The 26,515-nt window shown below is 45.5% G+C and overlaps 6 protein-coding genes across 6 annotated transcripts; 2 read left to right on the top strand and 4 right to left on the bottom strand.

The window, feature by feature from the left end:
- Positions 1–2,828: 2,828 nt before the first annotated feature.
- Positions 2,829–3,497, top strand: PHALS_08416 (uncharacterized protein; the record flags this gene model as incomplete). The annotated part of the gene is made up of 2 exons (XM_024723760.1): positions 2,829–2,921; positions 3,198–3,497. 2 exons carry the CDS (start codon positions 2,829–2,831, stop codon positions 3,495–3,497), a joined length of 393 nt encoding a protein of 130 aa, XP_024574704.1.
- Positions 3,498–3,637: 140 nt separating this feature from the next.
- PHALS_08417 (Casein kinase II, beta subunit) lies at positions 3,638–8,284 on the bottom strand (the record flags this gene model as incomplete). The annotated part of the gene is made up of 14 exons (XM_024723761.1): positions 3,638–4,394; positions 4,471–4,598; positions 4,661–4,945; positions 5,022–6,206; positions 6,266–6,353; positions 6,493–6,530; positions 6,591–6,625; positions 6,876–6,978; positions 7,019–7,087; positions 7,384–7,577; positions 7,649–7,748; positions 7,810–7,881; positions 7,937–8,034; positions 8,107–8,284. The coding sequence occupies 14 exons, from the start codon at positions 8,282–8,284 to the stop codon at positions 3,638–3,640; spliced, it is 3,330 nt and encodes a 1,109-aa protein (XP_024574705.1).
- A 12,182-nt stretch (positions 8,285–20,466) lies between these two features.
- PHALS_08418 (-bisphosphoglycerate-dependent phosphoglycerate) lies at positions 20,467–21,817 on the top strand (the record flags this gene model as incomplete). The annotated part of the gene is made up of 5 exons (XM_024723762.1): positions 20,467–20,849; positions 20,909–21,122; positions 21,193–21,249; positions 21,326–21,638; positions 21,714–21,817. The coding sequence occupies 5 exons, from the start codon at positions 20,467–20,469 to the stop codon at positions 21,815–21,817; spliced, it is 1,071 nt and encodes a 356-aa protein (XP_024574706.1).
- A 287-nt stretch (positions 21,818–22,104) lies between these two features.
- On the bottom strand, positions 22,105–23,164 carry PHALS_08419 (u2 small nuclear ribonucleoprotein a; the record flags this gene model as incomplete). The annotated part of the gene is made up of 3 exons (XM_024723763.1): positions 22,105–22,578; positions 22,654–23,030; positions 23,086–23,164. The coding sequence occupies 3 exons, from the start codon at positions 23,162–23,164 to the stop codon at positions 22,105–22,107; spliced, it is 930 nt and encodes a 309-aa protein (XP_024574707.1).
- A 104-nt stretch (positions 23,165–23,268) lies between these two features.
- Positions 23,269–24,483, bottom strand: PHALS_08420 (conserved hypothetical protein; the record flags this gene model as incomplete). The annotated part of the gene is made up of 5 exons (XM_024723764.1): positions 23,269–23,596; positions 23,660–23,875; positions 23,938–24,028; positions 24,090–24,217; positions 24,290–24,483. The coding sequence occupies 5 exons, from the start codon at positions 24,481–24,483 to the stop codon at positions 23,269–23,271; spliced, it is 957 nt and encodes a 318-aa protein (XP_024574708.1).
- A 279-nt stretch (positions 24,484–24,762) lies between these two features.
- On the bottom strand, positions 24,763–25,740 carry PHALS_08421 (uncharacterized protein; the record flags this gene model as incomplete). The annotated part of the gene is made up of 1 exon (XM_024723765.1): positions 24,763–25,740. One exon carries the CDS (start codon positions 25,738–25,740, stop codon positions 24,763–24,765), a length of 978 nt encoding a protein of 325 aa, XP_024574709.1.
- Between the last annotated feature and the right edge of the window lie 775 nt (positions 25,741–26,515).

The raw sequence follows: 26,515 nt of genomic DNA on the forward strand, positions 1-26,515 counted from the left end.
ACACATGATGATTCTTGAGCGTAAACCAGCAATTAACAAGTTACCAGCCGTAAGACCGAGAATGAGATACCAACTTTGTACTTTATCTGCTTTGCGATTGGTCTGACTGCCAAGTGTTCTGAGGCAGCTGGAGGCTTCGCCATAGGATTTAAACGACAACTAACATTTATTTCGGATTTGTTTTACTTCTATTTGTTTTACTTCTTTGTGACGTCTGTCAGAGTGTACACGAAACTCCGTTGTGTGACCATGGATGAAGTGTTTTCGGTATAACGAGACTTATGATACCTCCAAGAGAAACGGTCCGTGGACTATACCATTACATATGTGTAAGATACATATTTGAACAAACGTACTCTCTGCGTTGGTCGAGACAGACTGTAAAAGTCAGCTAATGTGCAGTCGGAAGAAGCATTGGAAACTTTGATGTCGGAGGCCTGGTTTTATCAAATTTTAGCTGTCGTTAAGACGAAGCTCCGTCTACGATTTCATGAACCTTTCAAGGTTGTGGCCTTGTATATACGCTGAATCTTCCCAAACGGATGCGCATCCACCCAATGTTTTATGTGGGCTTGCTTAAGCCATACCGGGATCCGGCGCAAGTGAACGCAGAGGCGTTGGCGCCAGAGCGGCGCTCAAAGGTGCTCGACCACCCAGATGCTGGACCAGCGACTGGTTTTGAGCATGGAGTCCATCATCAATGGAGCCAAGCGCTTCACCTTTGTATGAAATGACGATTCGTCTCCTCAACGGCTAGGAGCGGCTTCGACAGAGAGCGATAGTCTTCAACGTGAGGCAGCCGGTGTACAACGTACTTCACGATATCTAGTCCTTCCGCGCAGCGGTATGCGACCCTAGCATTACGCTCAGCGGAATTCCGATCGCGTCGGACCTCGTCCTCAAGAGCTCAAAGAGCATCGCGAGTCACCGAACTGCGATCGACCCAGTTGTTGATGTCTGCCGCCGACTCTTCTCGACGAGAATGATGATGTCCACTATCACGTGGAACGTCTAGTGTGTCAATGTCGTAGCCAGGATCAGACCCAGTATCTTGTGGAGTGGCGGGGATACCCCGACTTCGAGAAATCGCGGGAGTTTGAAGCGCCACTTCAGCAAGACTGCAAAGACGTCATGGACGTGTATGATCAGAGGAATTTTTACGTTTCGCAACGTGTGCCCGACGCTCTCGGCAATAGCTAGGGAAGCCGAAAAGCAATGAGCTGAGCTCAAGCTATTACCCTGATCTGTTGCGGTCGCACACACACCCGTGTGATAGACCATAGAGCTCGCGGGAGCGTGAGCGACCAATTCATACGTCACAGGGCGACAATACAAAGGAAGTCGACGACGCGCCTTGAGTTTGGCAAACTCAAACCAAAGATGGCATTTTTCACGCGCATCTACTTCCCTTTGGCTCAACTGGAAGCTGTGCAGCGAGGAAAGTTTACGGTGCCGCTGACCCTATCGCTCAAAGAGCTCTTCGTCATCTGTGTTTCGCCAGGGGCGAGCACCATAGGAAAAGTTCACATCGCGGGTACAGGAGCGCCTCCCCTTTTAGCACGAGGTCGAGTGCGGTATGTATCCACCAAAACGTCTTGAGGAGCCAAGAAGCGAGCTCGGAGAGCTTTTCATTTGTCAAGCTCAGCTTGTGTAGTGGCCGGGGGCTCGGCCACGTAGACGCCAAACGATCGAGTGATCGCATCTCTCGCTTCTGTAGTGGGATCCGCCGAAGTACGTCACAAACTCAAAATAAATACAAAAAAAATATTTTTAACAATTCTAGAGAAGATACCCTCGACACGGGTTCGCTACCGCGTGTTCGGGTCCATGATGGATCGTAGGCGTTGTGCGTATAAATTTATTCCCCGGTCATTTGAAGTCATTGTAGCGGGTGGTGTAAATTGTATTTTTGAGGGCTCCATTCGGGACTGGACTCTTTCCGGGAAAATCCGTTAGTAATACCTAATTAATATAGTAAAACCTAATTAAAACTGACAAATCTGCCACGTAGTGGCTTCTTGTTATGGTGTTGCCACACCACTGTGATCACACCAACTTATGTAATCCACACATACACCATCTTGTGCGACTAACCCTTTCATACAAGGGTTTGTGTACACACAGCAACGTCAATTGACAATTGTTTATTTGAGCACTCAGCGAAAGAGAGTCGTCTTCTTACCCAATTTCCGGCTTTCTAAAGGTAAACGCGTCAGACTAGAGTCAAAGTACGACGTCGACGCCAAGACGAGCACTCGCCCTTATCGTTAGCACATGCTGAAGTCGGTCGTGCTTACACCTATGATCCGGCTAACTCAAGTACAAGTCACGGCTCATCGGGGCGAATCTACCTTCACTCTGTTGTGAAAGTGATGGTGAGACACTGGCCAAATCACAAGCGCCAGCGACGCTTGGAAGATTCTGCTGATATTGGAGCTCTTGTAGTGAGGGGCTACCCTTCACTTTATCGGATGTTATGACTCTAGAAATGCGCTGAGTCACGAGGCTTTCTAGATGAGTGTGTTGATGCTCATCAAGCAGTCCGACCCTCGAGCGACCAGCTTTTGAGCTTTGACAAACTCAAGAGTTCTATCGAGCCTAAGCTAATTGACGGCGGTCAGCAGTCAATGTCGTCTTGCAGGTGCACGAGTAGACCGATTCGCTCAAGGCACCTCAAGCGGCTGATCGCTGTTTTGAAGGAAAATGTTCCGTATCACCAATACTTATATCGTAGATTTGATTGTCAACTGATTCAACCAAAGAAATTTGTTCAATCAAAATTTCAGACTTATCGGATCGGACCTATCAGTGTTGCGTCTTCCTTCATCATGTGGTTGCTAGGTCAGTCACAAGGAGAGTTGAAACGTTGCAATTTGTTAAGTCTTGCGGCTCATATAAGGCAAGATCGCAATACGGCTCAAGTAAGCCCACATTCTTTACAGGATATGACTCATTCTCTAGATAGTTGTGATAGCACTCATTCCATTTCAGCTTCGACAGTAATGGGACCAATATAGTGAAGGCACAATATCGTCTTACTAGCACACTGCACGTGTCGATAGATGAGCAGCATTCATTAAAATTTTGTCCGTCATAACCAACTGACATGTGTTTTGTCTGTATTGGCAATAATTACTGATTGTACAAGTGTTGAGCTAATTAGCCTAAGATTGTTACTAGGTAAAAATGTGGTATAGAATAACTATGAATTGTTCGTCAAGTTCTCATTAGTCAATGAGATAATAGATAGTCGAGAAATGGCAAAGGAGAAAGGCACGCTGGCTGAGATTCGTGCGCGCATGACACAGCACCCTAACAGCTGGGTGGATGTAATGATGGTATCGATACTCCAAGACCCAGTGTTCTACGGTGTCCTTGCCTTCGGCGTCGTTATAGTCTTGGTGATCATAGCACTATTTGCTACCAAAATTCTCCTTGACCAGATCGCAGCCGAGGAAAAACAAAAGGAGGGACGTGTGATCAAAAAGCAGCAGTAGATTAAAGTGAAATGTATTGTGCACAGATAAATCTAAGCTTCGCCAATGGATTAGTCTAAAGGCTCAACGCTATGACTCTAATAGCGTCAAAATCAAAGTTCCCTGACGTGAAAGTCATATTCCCGCTCATTGTTTTTCTTTCATGAAGAAAACTCCACTACAGGAAAATGCGGGTGAACTGAAAAGTCTAAATGCACCTCTTTTGATGTTTTCATCTTTATTTTGCCCTCGGTGCGCTGGGATAAATGAATGCAACAAGAAATGCAAACCTTTAACAGCGATTGAAGCTCAAAGTCGCGGACGATCTCCAAGCCACCAATAGTGACGATCCGATTAATCTTTTCTTCATCGCTTAATAATGCCTCGGCGTGTCCACGAGCCATGTTGAAACACTCCTCTGCCGACTTGTAGATAAGCTCCAAATCGTAGGGAGAAAAGTCGCTATTTTGACGATATTCTTCGAAAGTGAGAGCAGCGGGATAAGGAAGTTTTTGGAATGCTGCAAAGCGATGCTGAAAGCGAATAAGATATGAGCTGTAAACCGGCAACTTCACCTCCACAAGCCCCTCGCGCTCCAGCGCATTGAACAACTGAAAATATGCACGCATTAAACTGCGCAGGAGCTCCGTGTACTTAAATTCACGAAAGAATCGAGCCTTTGTGGGATCAATAATATCATGTGCTGGCTCCGATGGTAATGACGAAACACTTGCTGACTTTTTCTTATGCTTTGCTTTGGACTTTTTAATAGATTTACCTGACGCAGAAGGCTGCTGCTGTTTCATCGCCCGAGGTTCACGGCAATGTGCGGAAGGCATAACCTCCTTCATTTTTTCAACAAATGTCCAAGTCACATTAAGATTTTGAAGACGTGAGCCTTGTAAGTAATCAAGATACCTATTTCAACCGTGAGCCAATGCACAAATCATTATATATGACTCACGACGAATGAAAAGAAAGAAAGCAAACGCACCAGTAGACCATTCCAAGCTCTGGAGGTGCATACAATTCTAGTTCCAGGCCCAAAACCACATAATGAAGCATCAGCTGCACCGATTCCTCAAGAGACCAAGCTGTAAAATAACGCGGGTACGTCGCATGCTGTTACATCACAGCCAAGTAAGTGATGTACATACGCCAAAATACGTTTATGATCAACGTACTGGGATATTCATCTCGGTTGTAAATCGTTCGTCGACGGCAGTTGCTTCTGCTTGAAGAATACTCCACTCATCCAATAAAGATTCAATTCGCGGGCGTTGACGGGATCGGTTGTGTAAGTATACTTTAAGTGACTCGTATACGGTTTCAATGCATCGAGACGTGTAGAGTATGCCCTCCTGTGTCGATAACAATACTGAAGGAACTCCATTTATCACCATGGATGCCGACAGCCAATCCATAAAATTGTATTTAGCGTACATTTTCCCGTCAGCGTAGAGAAAGAGCTAAGCCAAACAAATACATTACGCATGAATGAGTCCGTTAAAACGCAAGAATTACAAGTCGAGTTTATGAGCTCACCAGTACGTAAGAGCGTGCAACAAGTGTGGGTTGCCGTCTGGAAAATTCGATTAAGAAAATTCGTAAATCTTCCATACACCTCCACTCAGGCGGAGAGCAGCCTATTTGCATTTCCTCCATTATTTTCTTCATCTTGCTCAGCGATTTTTCAAATGATGGCACCTGGATATCACGTGGTGGTGAGCCAGAGAGAAGTAGGCGACTAATGCTTGGGTCAAAACCTATCGCTTTCCCATTAAAACACTCCGGATCTAGCTCGAGTCGTTCAGTCAATAATCCTTGAACTAGCTCGTAAGCACAATGAAAGCCATTTCTGGCCTTTTGTAAGTCAAGCGGCCCTTCTGCCAACCCAATTTCGGCATACGTATTGAGCAGCTTTCTTTGAAGCTGAAGACGTCGAATAAATGCTTCGCACAGCATCGCATTAATACGAACATTAGAGTGAAGCATTTCGTAGCCTAAGACATTGGTGTCTTCACTCATTCCAGCAGCTGTCGTACTTTTTCTTTTGCCTTGCTTTTTCCGCGTCATTTTTTTCGCCGATGAGGCTTTGTGTTGCAGGAGAATTGTCTCCATACGTTCCTGGGTAACTTGCAGCAATGTATCAACTGCTTCTACCGTTATAGACGTCAAAATTCCCGCATCAAATCCTTTTCCTGGCGAAAAATCCTCTTCTTCATAAATATCAGCGCGTAAAGTAGCTTCTCGTACCAAGTTTGCAGTCTTTAAAGTAGCCAACGTGACCGCAACCATAACAAGCAAGAGCGAGTCTTTCGCTGTATTACGCAAGCGTTCCTTAAGCAATAGTCGCACATCCACATCCATAAGCATTAAGCTGTTAGATGAAGTCACTAATTGCGTACAGAGAGCATTTAACGGCTCACGGTGCATGTAAATACTCGTCAATAGCGATTGCGCAAGCGGCAACCCATTCAGCCATCCAGCTTCACAGCAAAACAATCGATCAAGTGTAGCCAATACGTCGCGAGCCGATGAGAAATTAAGCTGCACTGATCCACTTGCCAAACGTGCGGAGATCGATTGCGGTGGTATACCATTCACCGACATTCCCGAGTCCATCTTTGGGTCCATAAGCTCAAGCGCCGACATGGATTCGAAAAGATTAAAATCTCCTTCATGTATAAGCTGACCAACCTTAAATTCCTTCGCTGCTGCGCTCATCAACTTTTACGAAAGGTTAGATAAAGATGATAATCAGCGTTTGGGTGCTCATTGTTACGCACCTGCGTGACATCTTTCCATTCAGGGTCAATAGTCATGGACTGCAAATTGATCTTGGCCTTGAGCTCATTTTGAAGCTCTTTTTCGTCACTACAGCCGGAGTAGCAGCAGACAAAGGGCGATATCAGCAGACATATTAGATCTCTTTCATCAATTGTAAAATTTGAACGACAGTCCAAATATCAATAAGAAAGTAATTACAGCTTCTGTTGTTACTGCTGGGTCGTACCTCATAGTTGTTCCTTGCATATCGCTGCCACTTACAGCCTAAGCGTTTGCTTAAGTCCTCAGTCTCTCTGGCTGTGACTATATGACGCAATGACGAACCGCGCATGTCGTGCATAAAACTGAGAGGAATTTACCTATCATCGAGAATAAAACATCATCGAGAATCACTTTTACTATACTTTACGCTTATAATTGTTCTCACGAAAGCAAAATTATAAAAAATTCATGCTGAACAATAAACGCTTGGCCTTTATCATGTCGCCGAGATGGCAAAGCGAGTTTAGGCGCCATCTATCGAACACCTTCCTTTTATCCCCTGGCTAGCTTAAAACTTTTGTAACTTTTTTTGAGGCGCTCCGCCTTGATCCTCGATATCGCCCAAACCTTCATCTCCACTATCTTCGCCGTCAACCCTGTTTGCTTCCTTTATTTTGCCGTGTGCTACTCCCCTCCTTGGTTTGATGTCTTCAAGCCACCATGTGGGGAGCTAAAACGCTTCAAACATCATGCTTTGACCTCTTTCTCACACGGGACGACGACGTGTCGGCACTCGAGTCGGCTGCGCCCTTTCGTCTACCTCCTGCCACAGTCCGTCGCTACCGAAGGCAACACACATAATTACAGCTTCTGTTAAAACAGCAGAGATAGATAAACACATAAGTCGACCACGTCATTGACCGACACGCCCTAAAATTGATATGCAATGCACTCAAGGCATTCAATCAAGCCTCAGGGTATCCCCGCACAAGCCCCCCCCCTCGTGGATCAAAATAGAGAGACGGCTTTGTTACCTCCAATTAGCTACCAAGCTCATGGCAGGTAACAACGAGGATTGAAATACAATAAATACACACATGCAAGCACAAAAATTTAATTTCAGTATCTTCCTCACCTGCTGTTGAGTCTTCTCTTCATCCTCATCTTCTTTTGCGAGAATGGCAAGACGTCGCCGATTTTCTGATTTATTGTGAATCTTGTAGCCAAACACCCGCGGCACATAAAGCAGTGTAGATGGAGCTGGGTCGAGCTCTTTGTACGTCAAAAAAAATAGATGAGGAAACGTTGTACCAAAATATGCTCCGTCGACTACATCAACAACAATCATGCTATCAGTTAGCTCCCATCACATTTGGTAACATCTGCGTTTGATCCCGTACTTGCAGGAGTCTGGTACTCGCTGGTAGGGGTATAAAGGTCTCGACACTTTGGACAGTATACCTTCATTTCCGACTTTTTCCACTCGTCGTACAATCCCGCCTGCGACCTCGTTATCCACGTCAGTTCTTCATCTAATAAAGAGGACAATATTGAAACTTACAGGAACAACTGGCTGGCCGTCACATAGAGCTCTTGGGCATATTCCGAAGTCACCTTCCCGATACTTTTTCATCTAAAATCAAGTATCATGTCAGCAATTAATAAGTCCCACGTTTTAGCTATCATACCATAGCATCCAGCCCATGAGCCGTTATTATATATCTAGAGTGAATGAGTCCGTAAAGCTCAGCAGCGTACACGGGTACGTCGTCATCATACGGAATGTCTACGGCCATCCATCAGTCGATATATTAACAAAACAAATTCCACTGTATTAGTGTATATGGTGCTAATTTACCAGTCAGGTCGAGAATTATATTAAGTGCATCCTGGTAGTTGGGTACCATGGCACGCAGGCCATAGAGGTTGAATGAGTCTTCGATGTAACTCTGCGCCACCTCGCAGAAGGGCTCATTGCCTGAAAGACTACAAAACCACTGAACCCATTTTTCGTCCTCTTCTTCATAGTCTGACATGGCACTCTCGTGATTAATCAGATCCAGAAGTCTTTCTATCCGACGGTTGACACGCCCTTCGTTCCAGTCCACCAAGGCGCTCCGCTGGGGGTCCTCTTTAAAGTGATCGTACAATCTTTCAGTCAACTTTTCATTTAATTTGCACTGAATTCAATTTGAAAGATTGTAGAAACTTTAAACTAAACACATTACCTTGATGTTTGATATTCAACGACTGAAAGATTGTAGCTTGCTCATCTGGGTGCTGACGTTGACTCCATACGACTGTACATCAGCAAGAGAGAGTAGAGATACAAGCAGCATCCCACGTCGTCAGAGAAATTGCCGATTTACTTTACCTGCCCATAGTGCAAGCGGGACGCCAACACATTCTTAAATTGCTATGGTAAGTCGGGTACGTAATGTGTGCGACCAGACATAAACCTTGGGGCCTCTTGCGGAAGACGCACCTTAGCAATATTGATTTTACATCCATCGCATTGAGAAAAATGTGTAAATTTTCACGAATGGCGTGCGAGAGATACACCATGGGCAAGCAGCCTGGCAGCTCTCTAAGGTGTGAAGAACAGCGGTGAGTGTTTGTATCACATACGCGCCTGTAGGAATACAGGCATTGCTCTCAGATATTTATAGGATTGTCGCTACGAAAATCCTCGCAATCGCAAGAGTTGACGGACAACGTTCGTATGGAAGTCCCGCTTCGTGTCGACAACCCTAAAGGTTACGTGTGCCAGCTGAACGAGGCTATTTACGGATTGAAGCAAGAAGCAAGTGCCTCGAACACGACAATACATCGAGTCTTTGTGGTGAAAGGCTTCAAGAGCTGCGGAGCGGAGCGGACCGATGCGTTTATGTCAAGAGCTCCCAAGTAGGTTTCGTCTACCTTGGACTCTATGTGGATGATATTATTATTGCAGCAAGAGTCAGCAAGGAGATCAATCAGGAAAGGAAGTGTTCGAGAATGCTTTCAAGGTGAAAGATTTGAGCAAGGCGGAGTTTATTTTGGGCATGAAATCTGCCACGACAGGTCAGCTGGAACGCTTATGATTCCCGATATTTCGACGACGTGTTTGGTCAACAAGTTGCCAAGTGCGTAGATAGCCCGTGGGCATCAGAATTAAAATTGTCGTCATCAAAGTCACCTACAACGAAAGACTGGCGCTCAAAAATGCGCAAGAAGCCATATCGATCTTTGATTGGTTGTCTATTGTACATTACGACATGCACTCGACCGAACGTTGCGTACGTAGTTCCGCAGCTTTCACGTTTTCTGGAGAACGCTGGGCTGCAAAATTGGAGTGCAGCTATTCACGTATCACGCTATCTAAAGTCTACGCGCCAAACCGGGGTCTTCTAACCAGAAAGTGGGAGCGCTTATGTCAAGGCGCAGATTGGGGCAGCAACACCGATGACAGATGTTCGGTATCAGGAGTGATGATTATGATTGCAAGCGCGCCCGTAGTATCCAAGTCGATGTACCAGCGGACTGTTGCTTCAGCTCAGCTTATACTGAGTATATGGCTTTCATTCTTTGCACACATGAAGTTCTTTGGACGCGAACAATGCTAAAGAAAATAGGTCATGAGCAAGTTGAAGGCACGAAGGTGTGGAAAGATAATCAAGGAGCGTTCGCATTGGCCAGTAACGCCGGATACCATGCCATGACGAAACATGTGGACATCAAGCACCGCTTCATTCCTGAGAACGTGCAAGAAGAACGACTGAAGATTGACTATATTGACACGAAGTGTCAGCTTGCAGATATGCTGACGAAAGCACTCGAAACCAGACGCCGCAGTATTTGCGTGAAGCTTCCGGAATCAGGACCAAGTCAGCAACCAAGCATAACCAACATGAGCGGCGAGTGGGAGTGTTGAGATTGCACCGCCGAATGTCCCGATACGATGATTATGTGACCACGGCTTCATATGACAGTTCAAGCACGTCGGTAACGACTATTAATTACGGACAGAATTATGGATATGATAAGAGTCGTTCATTGGCTCAGAAAAAAAGATTGATTGTAGAAGCTTCTAGAAGGATCTAAGAGATTAAAGTAGCGAATATATCCAATTTGGTTTTTACCTACTATCCAACACTCTGCCAGCGCGATCGCGCATAGATTTTCCCTGTCGACCATCGAATACTATATCTTCACTTTTAAGCAGAAGGGTTATACCGCCCTAATTAGTTTCCGTTGGTGAATAGGCGAGTTTCCGTTTTTTGCTTTGCCAATTAGTACATTTGCCGTTTATCACGAATACATAGTCGCCTGTACTTTATAAATCTGTCTCCGAGACGATCTGCACCCGAATATATGTAAAGTCTTTCTTTGCTATCTGCTCGAAACTTAATGCCATATCTCTTGCGTTATCTGAAAAAGATGTGTCAGCAGACATGTCGGACAGGGGTCAACGCACGTTGAGCGATAACTCTAGCGGCTGCTGCACATTCAATCGTGTCTCGACCATCAAGCCAATCAAACAATCAATAGCATTTTGATACGACAAGGTTTCCATGGTCTCGTCATGCTTCTAGCCGTCTCCGCATATCGTCTTAGGAGGCTTATGATCTGGATATTGGGACGTCTTGCGATGATTGCCGCGTTTTTAAAAAATGTCCCTAAAGTGAGGATAACTTCAAACAATTTATCTTGTTTAATCTCCGTCCCAAGAAAGTAATTAAACTGATTTCGGTCCGTAATTTCGAATCGGTCGCTTTGCGTTGGTTTGGTATCTCTGAGCGTCGTTGGATTACTGCTTGCAAGAATGAGATCGCTGACGTAAAGCGCATCATTTTGAAGCAAATGCGGTGCATGTCAATGGAGAGCATGCCACGGTGTCTTGGGATTTGCATCGGGCGACGCACACCATTAAAAACAACATCAAGCCATGCTTAGTCTATTTGGCAAAACACTTTACCTTGCTTGTACGGGTTTATTTGCTTCGTACAGCTGCCACTTTATTAGTACCGGTATGTCATTGCCAGTTACGTAACACCTTTTGCCGAGGATTCAAGACCGTCAATACCAATATGACCATGTCAAAGATAACGGAGGCAACCTTAACACAGTTTTTCAAACTTACCACCTAAACCCCATCTGTACTTCGATATCATGTGAAACTGAAACAGCGTGCACCGAAGCAGTAGTCAGTCTTGAACGTGACCAGCGCTGAATCTTCTTTCTAAAATCAAATCCAATGCGTCGGTCCCAGAATGACCGACTTCACTTTTTTTTAAAATACTTACCATCTTGCTGTCAACAGTAACCAGAGCTGTCATCATTTTTATCTGCGCGGCATCTTCCTCTTTTCTATCTCAAAGAATCCAAAGCCAATATTACACAGAATTAACTGGCACTGAACTCCACAGAAGTCAGCCATCCCTCGCACAGTCCGCTGAAGCTTGCATGAAAACTTCTACCTGGTCTTATTTTATTCTATTCTTTTAGCAGCATCTCTGTTGTACTTGCGCTTCGGCGTGTCGTCTTTTGGTTACAGTATTGTTATCAGAAGCTGGTGCGACTTGCCCAGACCTGCAAAGTGCGATAAGAAAGTCATCCTTGCTTCTGACGCCCACCGCTTCGAGCCGCAGCCAGCGTCTTGGTGTTGCTTATGTGTTCGATTACTTCATCATATTCGTTCATTATGGCCGTCAAAAAGTGCCGACAAAACGTTCGAACGCTCCCAACGGTCAAAAAGCGGAAGCGTAATGTCACACCAGCCGCAATCATGGATTGCGCCACCATTAACTAATCAAGACAGAGACAGCTGCGAATCGTTAGACAAATAACGAGCAACTATTTTTTTGCCTAGCGTTTGTATACAAACACAAAGTTCGTTGTAGTGTTGTCTTGCGGAGTTCCGGCTTGGCTTCTACAAAAAAATATTTGCTTGCTGCATTCCTTCAACGAAATCTTCATCTATGTATTTCGTGTATCAGACATACGTAATATCTGTTTTCAGTCTTCTGAATTTGATTCTTGTAACGTTTCAACTTTTCATCTGTATCAGTGGTATGAAAGCTTGGCGCGCGAAGAACTTCAAAATAGTTGAGAAATTAAACGCAGCATAGACTTCCAATTGGTGGGGCATAACTACAGCATATCATGGGAAAAAGACCTTTACATTGGACCCAATTGTAAGATGATCATTTGTTTAGGAACTTAGAGTTGCTGTATGCAGTGTGCGAACGATACTCATTAACGAATGTATCGAAATAGAAACAAATGGCGTGTACGTGCAGTCCGTCGAGAGCTTGATGACTATACATCGTTTTAATGTCTTGCGGTTTAACGCCAAAGATCTTTATGTAGTTTGCGTTTCTAGTCTTTTATTCACAGTTTCTGGTCTTGAAGCAAGGTTCGTATAGTGCTTCGCAGCGAACCGCACTCGCTTATTCTCATCGAGTGGTCCACAGAGCCAGCACTTAGTTGGGATTCCGTTACCACAGCCAAATTACGTCACAACGACAACTTAAAAGCTGATTCAACACACGAAGCAGCCCACAAAAGTAACAAACGGCATTTTTTATCTCTACAATTCATTTTTTACTGATATAATACTTATACATTAAATTTTTATGGCATTGAATACAAACCACATAAGAAAAGCGGCTACTGGCGCACACATAGAATAATTCAGGGAGGCTGCAACTGGTTAAACGTCACACGCTCCGACTAACTTCTGCTTCAGCAGTTATCCCCTGCTGTCCCCGAATAGCGAAGACCTCAGTCTCTCTCGCTCGCATGGCTAAGATGTGGAATGAGATCTACAGTTTTTACAACTATTTGAGTGAAAAAAAGCTGGAGGATGTCTTGAAGTATTCATCTCATCGTAACTGATATATAGATGAGTTGGCTTTAATGATTAATCGGAAGAAGGAGTTGACCATTCCCCTTGACGCCGCGGCTATAATACTTGCGCTTGATCATTGCTACTTTCTGTCGTATACAGCGGCTAAACAGAACTTTTTGCAAAGCTATACTAGAGAACATTTAAGTCTGGATAAAAAAATGTTGCTTACAGAGGATGAGAGACCTGATTTGTTTAATGACTGCAAAGGAAATGATTAGCATTTTTATCGTCACAGGTAGCTTTACGCCTGTTGTTTCAATCTACTTTGCATCGCTACTGTACTAACTTCTGGCTGCATAACAATCATCCAAATCATAAGCAGGCACATGAGCAACGTCTTCCTTTGTGTCGATACCTAGAGCGAACGCGGAGCTACCTTTATCTCAGAGTAGATCTACACTGTAGTTGTTACACCACGCAGGGCTGGTTTGATGTCTTCAACCAAGCTTTGCTGCTCTGCACCATATTTTATTGTTTGGTCATGTCATTCATCGAAAAATTATGCAGCTCTTTTGATTCTTCGTTTACAATGTGTTTCTAGGCTTTCGGCGCAGACTAAATTCTGGAGTGGACAAATTAGCGACATGACTTGTCACGGTACGTTCTCGGCTTTTACATAGCAATATCTTTTATAGAATGACAGCACAAGTAGTCCGCATGCTGACTCGCATTTCGGCTACACTTCCATGACGTTTGGGCTGATTTCGCGGTCAACACTCTTGTTACCATTTCGTGTAAAGATTATTTGTGTAAACTAGCTTCACGAGTTGCTGCATTTGATATATTAGAACACGTACATTTAAGTTCTTCTAACGTCATTAGCTCCATCTATCACCATTCAATTTTTTCTGCTGCATTGTTAAGCTTTGTTAGACTGTCATAACCATAGGACTAGGAGACGAAGTCTGAAAATGACGTATTATCTTTTTGACTGTAGCGCCTTAATGAAAGGTGCTACAGCTTAGAAAGATGATAACTCATAACTTCGTCTCCAATGTCGACCATTGCATTTATTACGTGCATGCACATGACCAGTTAGCTTTTAAATCGTTTACATCAATCGCTGTCACGGTGAACTGTGACAGCAGGATAATTGATTTAACTAGAACATTTTACATCTAAATGAGATTTACTGCTCATCACATTCTACGTACCAAACCCCGAATTGTGTTTGTGCACGTAACGCCTCCTGAAATACCACGTTGTAGTCTCACTGAGAGCGCACTATCACCAGCGACTCATCACTTCAATGTATCGAGACAGTTCGAAGAAAACTAGCGCTGATCCAAAGGGTATGCATACTCTCTCATTGTCGACATCATTGTCCCTTAATTAGAAAGCTACCCGCTGATGCTGGTGTCGACTTGAGCTGTTTTCAAAAGCCAGCTTAGTTTGGATCTTCATAGATCAATATGTTGGGTGCTTGATGTACTTTGTGTTGAAGATATTGAGTCCGTAAGTGATCTGCTCAAATTAGCTCACAATTCTAAGGAATATATTCTAGCATTTGCACGTTCTATTTTTTTCAAACTCTTAGTCACTTGGTCAGCAGTTGCGCAGACTTTGACTATGAGTGTCGTTCAAACTTTTTTTTAAATAAGTTCATTTAAGCAACACAGCCAATCAAAAAGATAGTAAGCAACATGGCATGCAACACAACATGCACTACAGCACTAAGCCACTGTTCCGTACCGACATATGAGTTTTGCAAATGCAGTATCCATCGTGTCTCGTTGCGCCACCTTCAGTTGTATTTTGATCTTCAGCAAACATTAAACGGCGACAAATTTTAACACAAAGAAAGGCATTTTGAAGAAAGCTGCAGCGGTGCTGCCGTAGCTTTTTCGCTTCGAGGAAGCTAGATTTAGCTCGGTGACCTTCGTTATATACTTAGAACCAGTACGAACGTAGCGGATCGCAAAGCACTGAATCCAAAAGTGACTTTAACCTTCACATTAGGCTAATTAACTCCTGCGTTAAAAATGTAAACTTTATTCCAGCGTTTTATTTGCGACAAAGCCCCATATATCTAAATAAATACTTATTCCTATTTATATAGTAAAACCTAATTAATTGTATAGCTACTGGCTGTTCCAGACACGTACTGACTTGTTGTTTAATTGTAGCCACACCATCTTGTGTGACCCACTCACTACATATCAGGGCACGTGAATCCCCGTTGCACTCCCCTCAACAAGATTGTGAACACCTACAGCTCAGAATTCAACTGTCGTCTCAAACGAGGCCCGCGTGTCTAAGACACCACATCATCACCAGTACCATCTTCACAGATTCTGAGCTCAATGAGCCCTGTGTCGATGACATAGAAGACACCCAGCCTTGCTGGTTCCGAGAACGCCCGCGGGCAGAGCCCTTCCTAGTCTCCTGCAAGCGGTGCAATTCTGGACGGTACGTCCGAGGCTTTAAGGGAAGCGCAGCCCAAGCTCTCGATAACCGAGTACCGCGCAGCGCATTGTCAGCGACAGGGCCGCACGACCAAGGATACATATACGATGTCTACTCCCGACCGCGCACCCGCCACGGGCGATGGATTACTTCGTCGAGAAATTGGAGGAAGTCGACTACAAATCGGATACTCCTTTCCCAGGATGGGAAGAAGAAGAAGGCGAGGCGCCCCAGCGGCACGGTGTGAGCCCTGCTCGAACCTTGCAGCCGCTGTTTTTTTCCTTAATCTTCCATGGGAAGTGGTATCATTACAAATCACCTCAACAAGACACAGAAGCAGCAGCTGGATGCTGCCACAGGGCGGCTCACATGCGCACGCATCCACGGTCGGTCCTTGACCCTCGTGTGGAATGCGGCTTCCGCTCGAAACCAAAATCGCTATTTTCACATTGTCACTAAAATAATCTGTTTTTCTGAAAAAATCCGGATTTTTTGGGCTTGAGTCCGGTACTAATAAATAGAAGACCGGACTCTTATCAAAAAAATTCGTTATACTAATTAGGGAAACCTCAGGTTTCAGATATTGGTGGCTCTACCGCAACTGAAACAATTCAATACAGTTTTACTTTTAAACGGAAGAGTACATTTACCTTGGCTCTGGTTTTGGGGTGCTCTTAATGACAGCGGATTGCGATCCGCTGCACTCGTACAGGTTCTTGTGAAGAATATAAGGTCGGTGACCTTAGCTTAGCTTCCTCTAAGCAAATAACTACGGCAACCCTGCTGCACTTGGTAGCAATCGTAGTCAATCTACGCCAAAGTCGTTAAGACTGATCCTCTCTCGAGCAATACTCCTATTTACCTGAGGGCATGCAGGACGGGCTTAATAAGCTAGTGTCCCTGCTTGGCGCTGTGGGCGGAAGACATCTTCTTTTGCAAGGTTCCCGAGGCGATAGGCGCGCGCCAAGAGGCGTTTTCAGATTATAAAAATAATCTGTTAGCAAACCTACAGCATAAGCTGTCAGCGTCGACAGAGTCCATGACGCCACCGTCGACAATGGATGACTCTAACGAACCCAGGCCGCTCATGGTGAGCGTTAAGACCTTCGAGGGCAAGGATGGAGAATTTTTTTTGCGCTGAATAAGAGAGGCCGATATGGCTATGGCATCTTCTATGTTTCAAAACGATCAACTGCGCGTGGCGCTAGCTATCTCCAAGCTAGAGGCCGAGCGCGAGAATGGGCACTAACAGGCGGCGGATCGGCCTAAGCTGCGTCCCCCTTCTGGAAGCAGCATCAACATCAGCTTTTGCGAGTGTTATCGCCGCCTAATCAGGTATATCGCGTGCGATTATGTTTCCTTGCTGCCCAACAGGGCAAAAAAGGATTGGTGGACTTTGTCCAAGAGTTGAGAACTCTCATTTCCGGGATAACAGCCGATCCTCTTCCCGAGGCAGTCGCAGTGACCGTCTTTATAGAGGGCCTCCGCACTGGCGTGACTAGAATGAAAGTATAGTGTGTGCATCCGTCTTCTTTTGAAGAAGCGGTGAACGTGGCATTAAACGCCAATTTCAACTTTGAGTCAGCACGACTTGGTTGAAATGCACAATCTAGCAGCTCGTCGAGTGGACCTGAGCCAATGGATCTCAGCTATGTTGAGAAAGAGGAGAGGTAGCTCCAAGATGCCGGGCAGCGTGTAAACACCCGACGGTGTTTGAACTGTGGAGACACCCGTCACCTTTCCCCTGCGTAAGCCGTGCAAGGGCTCGTCGGCCCGACGAACCGTATTTAACCAGTCTGATAAGTCGAGGGGAATCGAGAGAACCCAGTAGGTGCGGGGCGCCCTACTGAGGAAGAACTGAAATCTGTTGTGCCTTAAAGAGACAGAGGGCAGCAGGCCCAGCCCGTAGAGCCGCGTGCTCTTGAACATGGAACTTGTATTCAAGCCGGGCTTGCTGGTCGTAAAAGCGACCGTGAAGGGCTTTGGGAAGCCATGAAAGATTCGTATCGATCACGGGGCGTCGGGCAATTATGCTCGACGTTCCACGATTGAAGGATGTTTGCGGTATGCAGAGGCGCGGAAAGCGCGATTGAGTGACACTGTCACTGTTAGCTTGACGACGGGGACTGTGTCACTGTGTCGAGGTCTCTGTGGTCCTCGGTGTCAAGTTCCTTGACTTTGATAGCGTGGAACGCTGCTTAGTCTTAGACTTGGATTTAAAGGTATGACCTCCTCCTTGGTATGACATGGTTGGAACACCATGATCTATGGATTAATTCAAGGTCAAATACCTTGGGTGCTACGCGCATGGATCCTGGTTCAGCTTTGGTGAGTCATGAACCCACATCTGCAAGGAAGCAGAAGCACTATTGGCACGTGTACTGGACCGGGACGGCCACTGTGCTGGATATCGGAGTATTCGAGTTGTCAAACACCGAAGGTGTTTTGGACAAGAGTCCCGAGCATGGCTCGCGGGCTGAACGTGGAGTGGCACGTAACCCACTGAGCAATGCCACGAGTGGCATTGTCGGTGAAGGGCCGAGGCATCGAGAGCGAGACCCTAGTGATGCGCGTGGAGTGGCACATTATCCACTGGACGAAGACTGTAGAGATAACAGCTCTTCGTCGGATGTTGTTGATAATATAAAGACTTCGAAGGAGCAGGGAGTGAGGACAATGAACGACGCCCAGTGCGTGTTCCACTGGTCTAGATGAGACGTAAAACTTATGTAGATAAGGCGGCAAAGTCGTATAATATCTGCAAGACTCAGGGCGTCGACCCAGACACAGGGTGTGTCTGCCGTAGACGATAGCGCACAGCTATATACTCTTGTCAACGGTATGTCAGGAGTGGAATCCGGCGACGTCACCTTCAAAGTTATTCCCGCGGTGGATGATCTTCTTGAGCTGCACAAGATGCCCTACGAAGAATTTGGCGGTGCTTGAAGGCAGGTAAATTAGCCGAGGTGGCCATTATAAGACCAAACGAGGAGATTAACTCGTCGTCGCTTTTGGATGAAGCTGTCCTAGAGACACGAAGAGGGTGCTGAACGCAAGGAGATGGATTGTCAGTTTTGAATGATTCCTCGGATCCGTATTATCCTTTGGTAAAAAGAAATTTTGAGACATCATTTCCAAAGACCCGCCGTCGGTCCTATCTCCGGACAGAGGTGCGCGTCATGAAATTCACCGGCTTCCGTGAACCAAATACTGCGTAACACGCCAATGGCCCTGCCCAAGAAGCAGTGAGACGTCATTGACGCCCTTTCCGTGCGAAGCACGACGCAGGAATGGCGTGTGAGAGCAAGTCTCCCCATTCGACACCCACGTTTTGTTCCGGATGCCGAACGGCAAGTGGCTTATCGTTCACGCTTACAATAAGGTAAACGATGCCACCATTCCGACACAGACGCCGAATCCTGAAAAGAATGTGTTCTAGAACAATATGGTTGGCTATACAAAGTACAGTGCACTCTACTTGGTGGACAGTTATTACCTAACGCTCATGAGAGCGCGTGATATTACACTGACAGCGTTGAGTACTCGAAGCAGGATGCTTTGGGATTAGCTGATAATGCACCAAGGGCCGTTAAATGCCCCAGCAACACTAAATCGTCTTGCGACGCAATTGTTTAGGCCCCATCGGGCGTTTGCACAAACATACTTCGACGGCTTCTTCGTCCACAGTCGTGCGGCACGGAAAGACAGATGAGGAAATCAAATCGTCCATTTAAAAGCGGTGCTCGAATTCATGCGCACAAATAAGCTGTATGCTAATGCAGACAAAGGCACTTGTCTGCATTAGCATCCGACGCCGAGAGATCCCCTTTTTAGAGTGCTTCACTGGGAAGCGTTGCCTTCGAGCGGATCCCGCTAAGGTCAAGGCTTTGTGGAATGGCCGGTTCCAATAAACCAAAAGGACTTGTGCAATTGGCTTGGCCTCACCAACTACTTGCACAAGTATAGCGCAAATTATACGAAAATGGCACGGCCATTGTCGAATCTTCTTAAGAAGGATAAGGAATGGTGATGGGACACCGAGCATCTGTAGGCTTTTGACAGGGTCAAGGACAGCCTTCTTTATGCGTTAATACTGGCGTTGCCAGACCCCGATCGTCCTTTTAGTGTCGTCTACGACGCTTCGGGCTTTGCCATCGGCTGTTCACTACTGCAAGAAAACGCCGAGGGACGAGAACGGGTGACCGAGTTCGAATTTCGCCAGCTTAAGGCCGCAGAGAGGAACTACCCAGTCAACGACAAGGAGTTACTTGCGATAAAGTATGCACTTGTCAATTTCAGGGTCCACCTGCTCAGCTCCAAGCCATTTGTGATCTACACAGATGATGCGTCATTACGCACTGTGACTCAGTCGCCTCACCTCTCGCGTCAAATGCGGAATCTAATGTGGTCTAATATGTATATAGCAGATACCTACCTCATTTTACATAAAAACGAAGTAAGACAAGATCTATGAAGGGGCAGTAGTCACTTCGAATTCTATCACAGCTAAATGATTCTGTCTCAGCTTTGGTGCGATGGAAATGATGTGCTTGACAGGCCTAGAGTGCAGCGAGGTCGCTGCGAACTTTGCTCAAAGGAAGTTTTCACTCATAGAGTCCGCGTTAAAAAAAGTACATAGATTGATTTTTTATCTGCTTCTCGTCGGACCAGAGTGGAAGTCACCAGCTCGGCTCCTCCTTTATTATCAGATAGCTAAATTTTCCATCATCATTCGTTTCTATTTTTTTACAGATATTTCTAAAAGAGAAAAGCGCCATTCAAGCAAAAATTACGATTGACGGGTTCATGAGGCATTCTAGGTTTCTGTGCATTTTTTGCATTTTTGCATCGCTTCTTTAATGCAAGGTTCATCGGTAACCGCTGATAATTGCAAACAAGATCGATTTGCAACATAGATGCATGAAGGTTGACGTGGATCTCGCTTCTTTCGTGCTGACCGTCGTTGCTGCTGCAGCTCTAGTCATGATCGGTAAGAAGTACCTACATGATCGCAAAACGTGCGACTGCGGCGACGGCGAGTGCTGTAAATCGGTCCGCCCCTCTGAGCGACGCTACCAATTGCCTCATGCGCATGTGGAGCACTGGGATATTCACCAGAGTGAGTGCGATCCTGGTTGGTCTGAGATAACGTCAGAAGGGATTACTGGCGTCCAGGATAATAAGAAACGCACGAGCTTTGGGACTCTCATTTTGCTACGCCACGGTCAAAGCGTTTGGAACCGCAAGCCCGATAACCCAAAGGAGCTGTGGCGCTATGCGGGATCCATCGATATTCCCTTGAGGTTTCGCGTCTTACATTGCTTTGGTTTGTGAGACTAATTTGTAATATATGTTGGCACAGCGAGGTCGGCATGCAGGAGGCTTTTGAGGCAGGAAAAAGACTGGAGAATGTACCCATCGATATTGTTTTCTGCTCGCAAATGGACCGTGCACGCACGACGATGTCACTGGCTCTAAGTGTACATTCAAGTAGAAAGACTCCCGTAGTAGAGCATCGTTCGCCACTGGAAAAACCATCTTTTGAAGGGGTCAATGATAAGAGTCCATATGACTTTGTAAGTTGCACTAGTTGACGGCAATAATTTAAAACCAGAAGGGACTGACTCGGGATCGGTGGTGACACAGATTATTCCGGTATATGTGACACCGACGCTGAATGAGCGCAATTTTGGCGACTTGCAGGTTTGCACTGTCTAATTTTCGGTTCGAGTGAGTTCGAGAGTACTCAATCAATATGGTCGCTTTATGGTGAGAGTAGGGTGTACCAAGTACCAAACACACCGTTATGTTTGACAAAGAGCATGTCAAGAAGATCCGAAATGACTTTTATACGCGATTTCCAGGTAAAAATGGTGAAAGCTGCGAAGACATTTACAATCGGACCATTCCGTTTTTCAATTCTTTTATTCGACCACATCTTGCTGCGGGACGTAACGTATTAGTATCCTCACATGGTTTTGTCATTCGAACGCTCATTAAGTACCTGGATGGCATGAATGCGAATGAGTTCGAGGAGCAGATGAAGCTGGAAAAGACAGCTCCCGATAAATGCTTGCTATTAGCTCCAACGGGTATGCTATCTTAGAGCTGCTGAAAATTCGGTGAAATCTGACTATTAATCTTGTATATTTGCACTGGCTTCTAAGGCGTTCCGCTAATGTATAGATACGATAAGGGAAACTTTGCAAAGCTCCCACAAACGCACCGTGACCGTGCGGACAGTTTAATCCGTAGCATTGCACCGTATTAATGATTGATAGATAAAAGTCTGAGTTAAGTGACGTTGACGATGCATTTTAGAATGGATAATACGACCGACTCCTGGGTCAATGAATGAAGTGCATTACGAAGTATTGCAGTCGTAGCATGTGTTCGTACCAGCTATTTTCCATATACTTGACGCTTGGTAGCCAAGATTATAAATGGTGGTGCGCAGGTTGTAAGATGGGTCATTTATTTGCACTGCATATCGTTTTGCGTTCCTTTCTATTCCCTACCTGCTTGTACTTGAATATCAGAGTACTCGAAAATGATTGCTCATTCTTGTCCAGCAGCTTTCTTTAAACGCTTAACCAATTCCGCCTTCAGGCCCTTAATCGACAATCCCAGCTTTTTCAGCTCTTCGCGCAAAATAGCCACAGTCATCTGTTCAATTGGTTTTGGCGGTGTGTATGATACTACAGGCTCATCCTCACTTGCATCTCTCATTTCGACGTCAGCTGAAGGAGTTTCTTGTACTGGTTTCGGTGTACTCTTCATTGACGCTAGCTCTGGAACCTTGTTCGGCGAATCAGTAACAACTAGAGACTCCTGTTTCGGAGGTACAGGAGTTCGCAATGGATGCGGTGGCGGCGGTAACGAAACTGCTTTTTTTGCAGAGTTTTCCATTTGCTGTACGATTGAAACCTGTTTCATTGCCTGTGTTGACTCGGCAATGTGATCACCATTGGCTTCTTTCATAACCCTTTGTCCAACGATTGAGTTGAAAAAAGCGTTGGCAGCCTCGCGATCCTGACAACCAAGAGCAATGCTTCATAAGAATGTGGATCCTACCAAAAAAACGACAGAATTTGATGGTATACATACTCGAGGGCGGATGCGTTGGAAGTCGAGGACATGTAGCTGCGGCAGCTTGTAAATGACGTATTCACGATAATATTTACGCTTAGTCACAGGATTCCCGCTCAACGACAATGTGTCCAATTTGGAAAAGCAAGTGAGGTTATCCACCTCCGAAAATTGCGTGATGCGATTACCTGTGAGCATTAGGAACTCGAGATTAGTTATGGCGTCCGCCAATTTTTCCTGGATCTTGGAGACATGATTGTTATGTAACAGCAGCATTCGCAAGCGACGTAATCTTGGAAAGTTCTCCAGCTTTTTGATTTCATTGTCGGAAAGATCGATACAATCAAATCCATCCTGCGTGACTCCCAAATTCTCAATTGCAGGCGCCTTGTAACCTACAAGCTCGTTAGTAACCGATGTACATAAACGATCATGCGCGATGTAAAGTACCTCGAAGGTTCAGCTCGCGTTCACGGAGCGGGTTAATGGACACGTGCGCGTGCAGAATTAAGTCCGCTGTCAGCCGCATCACGTTCGATTCCTAATTCGTCCTAATTGGTGTGTCAATTGCACTGTTACTCCAATATTAAATGGTTATTTTATGTATCGCACTGTTAATATAACACTCTTGATCTATGCTGTTGCTCGAGCACGCGCGCTACGAGGCATGACCCCGAGCTCAATATTGTCATACGAATCATCTGTTACAGGTTCTTTCGATCTAGTCAGTGACAAAGTAAGGCTGCGAATACTGCTCGGCCTATGATCCTTGGTGCTAGGCAATTCGTCAATCCCGGACTCGACCAAATCAGCATCATCCGTATTCATATTCACTTCTTCAGACGATTCAATGGCTTCACGCGCTTTTCGGTGTTCGCGTATGAACCGAATTACCTCCGGAGTATGTACGAAGACAAAGACGCCGATACAAAAGAGCGCAATGAGGTGCGCACTGATAAAGCTGGGGAAAAAGCACGTGTCGTGGTTGCGGTCTGATGGGTACACATATGCCCAGAAGACGTACATTAAGAAGATAGGCAGCGCTGTGCGCGAGATGCCCCAGATAACATATGTGGTGTAGACGGAACTCAAGTAATGTTTCGATTCCTGGCGATCTCGAGCGTCCAAAAAACCGCGTAAGTTAAGTGGTAGAGTGGCCAATTCAACCAGAAGGAATACAAGAAGACCGAACTGACAAGCGGCGCAGCACGAAATAAAGTTGTTGATGAAGTAAGGAACTCTGAAAGTGTTCAATAGTGAATAAGCTTAGAGCGTTTTCAATCAAATGTGTTCAGTACGTACACAGCGACCGTGTGATGGATAATAAAGACTAGTTGCATTGGCACCGGCCAAACAATAATGATAATTAAGTCGCACAAAAAGTAGCCTATCGCTAGAGGCAGAACATTAGCAATCTCATAACACGATAACAAAGAATCCAGTCGCGATTGTACCAATTGAAAAGACAAAGCTTGCTGCTCGAATTGACGACATTGGCATGTAATCGCTAGACCATCTAATGTCTGCAAGGGCATACGTCACGCCAACCACAATAACGACTGCGTGGATAGTTGAATTCACTCTGACATTAGTAAAAACCAAAGATGGCATAAGAAACACTCAAGTGTTGCATTTACAATATCTTCACAAATACCTAGAACACCAGTCAGCCTTCTGTGCTGTGGTAAAACCCGAGAATTCCGGTACGCGGCGATTGGAAATATACCACGACACCCCGAAATTGGCCCAGAATAGTGCAAACGCAATGCTTGTAACTAATGCATTCTCACCAACACGCACCTGATGCTCCTCTTCCAGCAACATATCACCGCCATCATACCATCCCATATCGAGTTCTTCTTCAAAATCAAATTGGCCAAAAGGGTCAATCGAGCCCAGCTAAAATCCAGCTGCTTGGCTGCAGAAAACCAAACTGTTTGTCGCTGTACGTCTGCAGTTGAACCGGTATTTGCCTCACAGGTGTTAATGGGACATGTAGCAATTTTATTGTTTGCTGCAAGCTAAAATACCGAGTTGTTATAATACATTAGTAACGTACGAATGCTCGCGTTTGCTCGGCTATCTGCTAATGAAATTGTATATATAAATGGGGTGGGGGTGGCTAGGTTAAAATGTAACTCCAAGTCGCACAAGTAGGTCATCATCATCCGACACATCAACTTGCAATGGCGAGGATGAAGTGCTTGTGCTCACTGCCCATTGCTGCAAATGCGAGTCACTTACTGGCTTGGCGACGTCCCAGCCAGTGTCGGTTTTGTCAACTGCAGCGGTCGACTTCACTTCGGGCCATAGCGCCTCGACGGGGGGTTCTTGAATCTTTTTGGTGGGCTCCCCAGATGCAGCAGCCTTGGTGACCCATCCAGACGCTGCAGGAGTTAACCCAGAAGGCGGTTGAATTACTACTTGCGAGGCAGCTGAGCGAGGTTGAAACCCAGGGGGTACGCTTGTTGAAGGCGCTGGTGAAATGGAGGCCAGTAAGCTGCTGCTCTGTGACAGTGCAGACATGCTGCCCCGTCGCGGTCGCTGGGACAGCTTTTTGTTACCGCCAGCTGACTTTATAGCCTGTATACCTTGTCTGCTGGTTGATTGAAAGTTCACAGCACTGGCTGAATTGTATAAAAAATTTTCATCGCATGACGACCGTCGCCTTATGATTGTATAGCCGGCAGCGTCTGCATCGTCTACTGCTGAATTTTGAGGAACATTGTTGCTTTGGCATTTCGGCTGCTGTTCATTTTGTCTGTTTGCGCTGCTTTTTAATTTTCTTCCGCTTTCACCAAAGCGAAATGGTGTTTTCTGGCGCCCATTTCGCCTCTTGATGATGTATCCACCCGGCTCTTCCTTTACTTGTCCAGAGCTCTCGAGAGCTTCACGCATCGAGCTGAATAGTGGGCGGCGGTGAACTGGATTCTGAAGAGGAGAATGTGGTTCCAGACTACACGCCGGGGTTGGTGGGATTGAACACAAGTCGTGACTCTCGCGTACAGCTTTTGTGATCACCCGCGTGTCGTCCTCTTCTAGAATTTCTGCGGCGAGCTGTTGTGAAATGTTGGCGGCATCCTCCTCTACTGTTGAGTCTGTCATTGTTCTTGTCAAGTTTAAGACTGCATTAGACAATGCTTATTACTTGTGTGCGAACCGGCGAACGAATAACAATGCAATGAGAAAGGGTGAGTTGATTGAAGCCCCAACGGTAGCATTAACTGCTCCATCCCTGCAGTGTGTGCAATTATGAGGTACACAAATACCGACATTACTAGCTTGTCCCATAGCAAGATTGTGATAAAAGCTGATGATTCTGTCTCATGCGCCAAGGGAGCAGGACAGCATGGGACAGGCTCTTCGATTATTTATACTTAAGTGTTATCTACACACCTTGTAATCGTTGGTTTTATCTCATTAGACGCCGTTTGCGCCTTAAAACACACAACCTTCTAGCGATTTCGATTTATGAAGCCAAAAAATCAAACTTTAGTACACTTCTAATCAACAAGGTTCCTGAAACGGACTGTAAAGCTTTGGAACCTCGTAAGAACCATTAGAAAATCTTGCTGCTTCTGACGAAATCAAAACGCGCTGCTAATCGGATATTGCGCGTCATTTTTGAAGTCAGTATTCTCCTCTAGAAAAAATGTAAGGTAATCCGGATGCAATACTTATTCATGGATACCTAAATCTGTTAGACATTGCCTTCTGTTCATGTTGAACACATACACTTTCATTTCAAAGTTGTATGTCAAGAAAAAGCGGACCAAATTGCTCAAGCACGTCGCTTATTTTTATTCTTAACTGAGATGCCGACGGCAAGGTTCATCGCTCGATTCTTTCAATTAGTGTTTCCGAAATGTACTAAAAAAAT

Source organism: Plasmopara halstedii (assembly GCF_900000015.1).
Source record: "Plasmopara halstedii genome assembly, contig: Scaffold_322, whole genome shotgun sequence".
Taxonomy (NCBI): Eukaryota; Oomycota; class Peronosporomycetes; order Peronosporales; family Peronosporaceae; genus Plasmopara; species Plasmopara halstedii.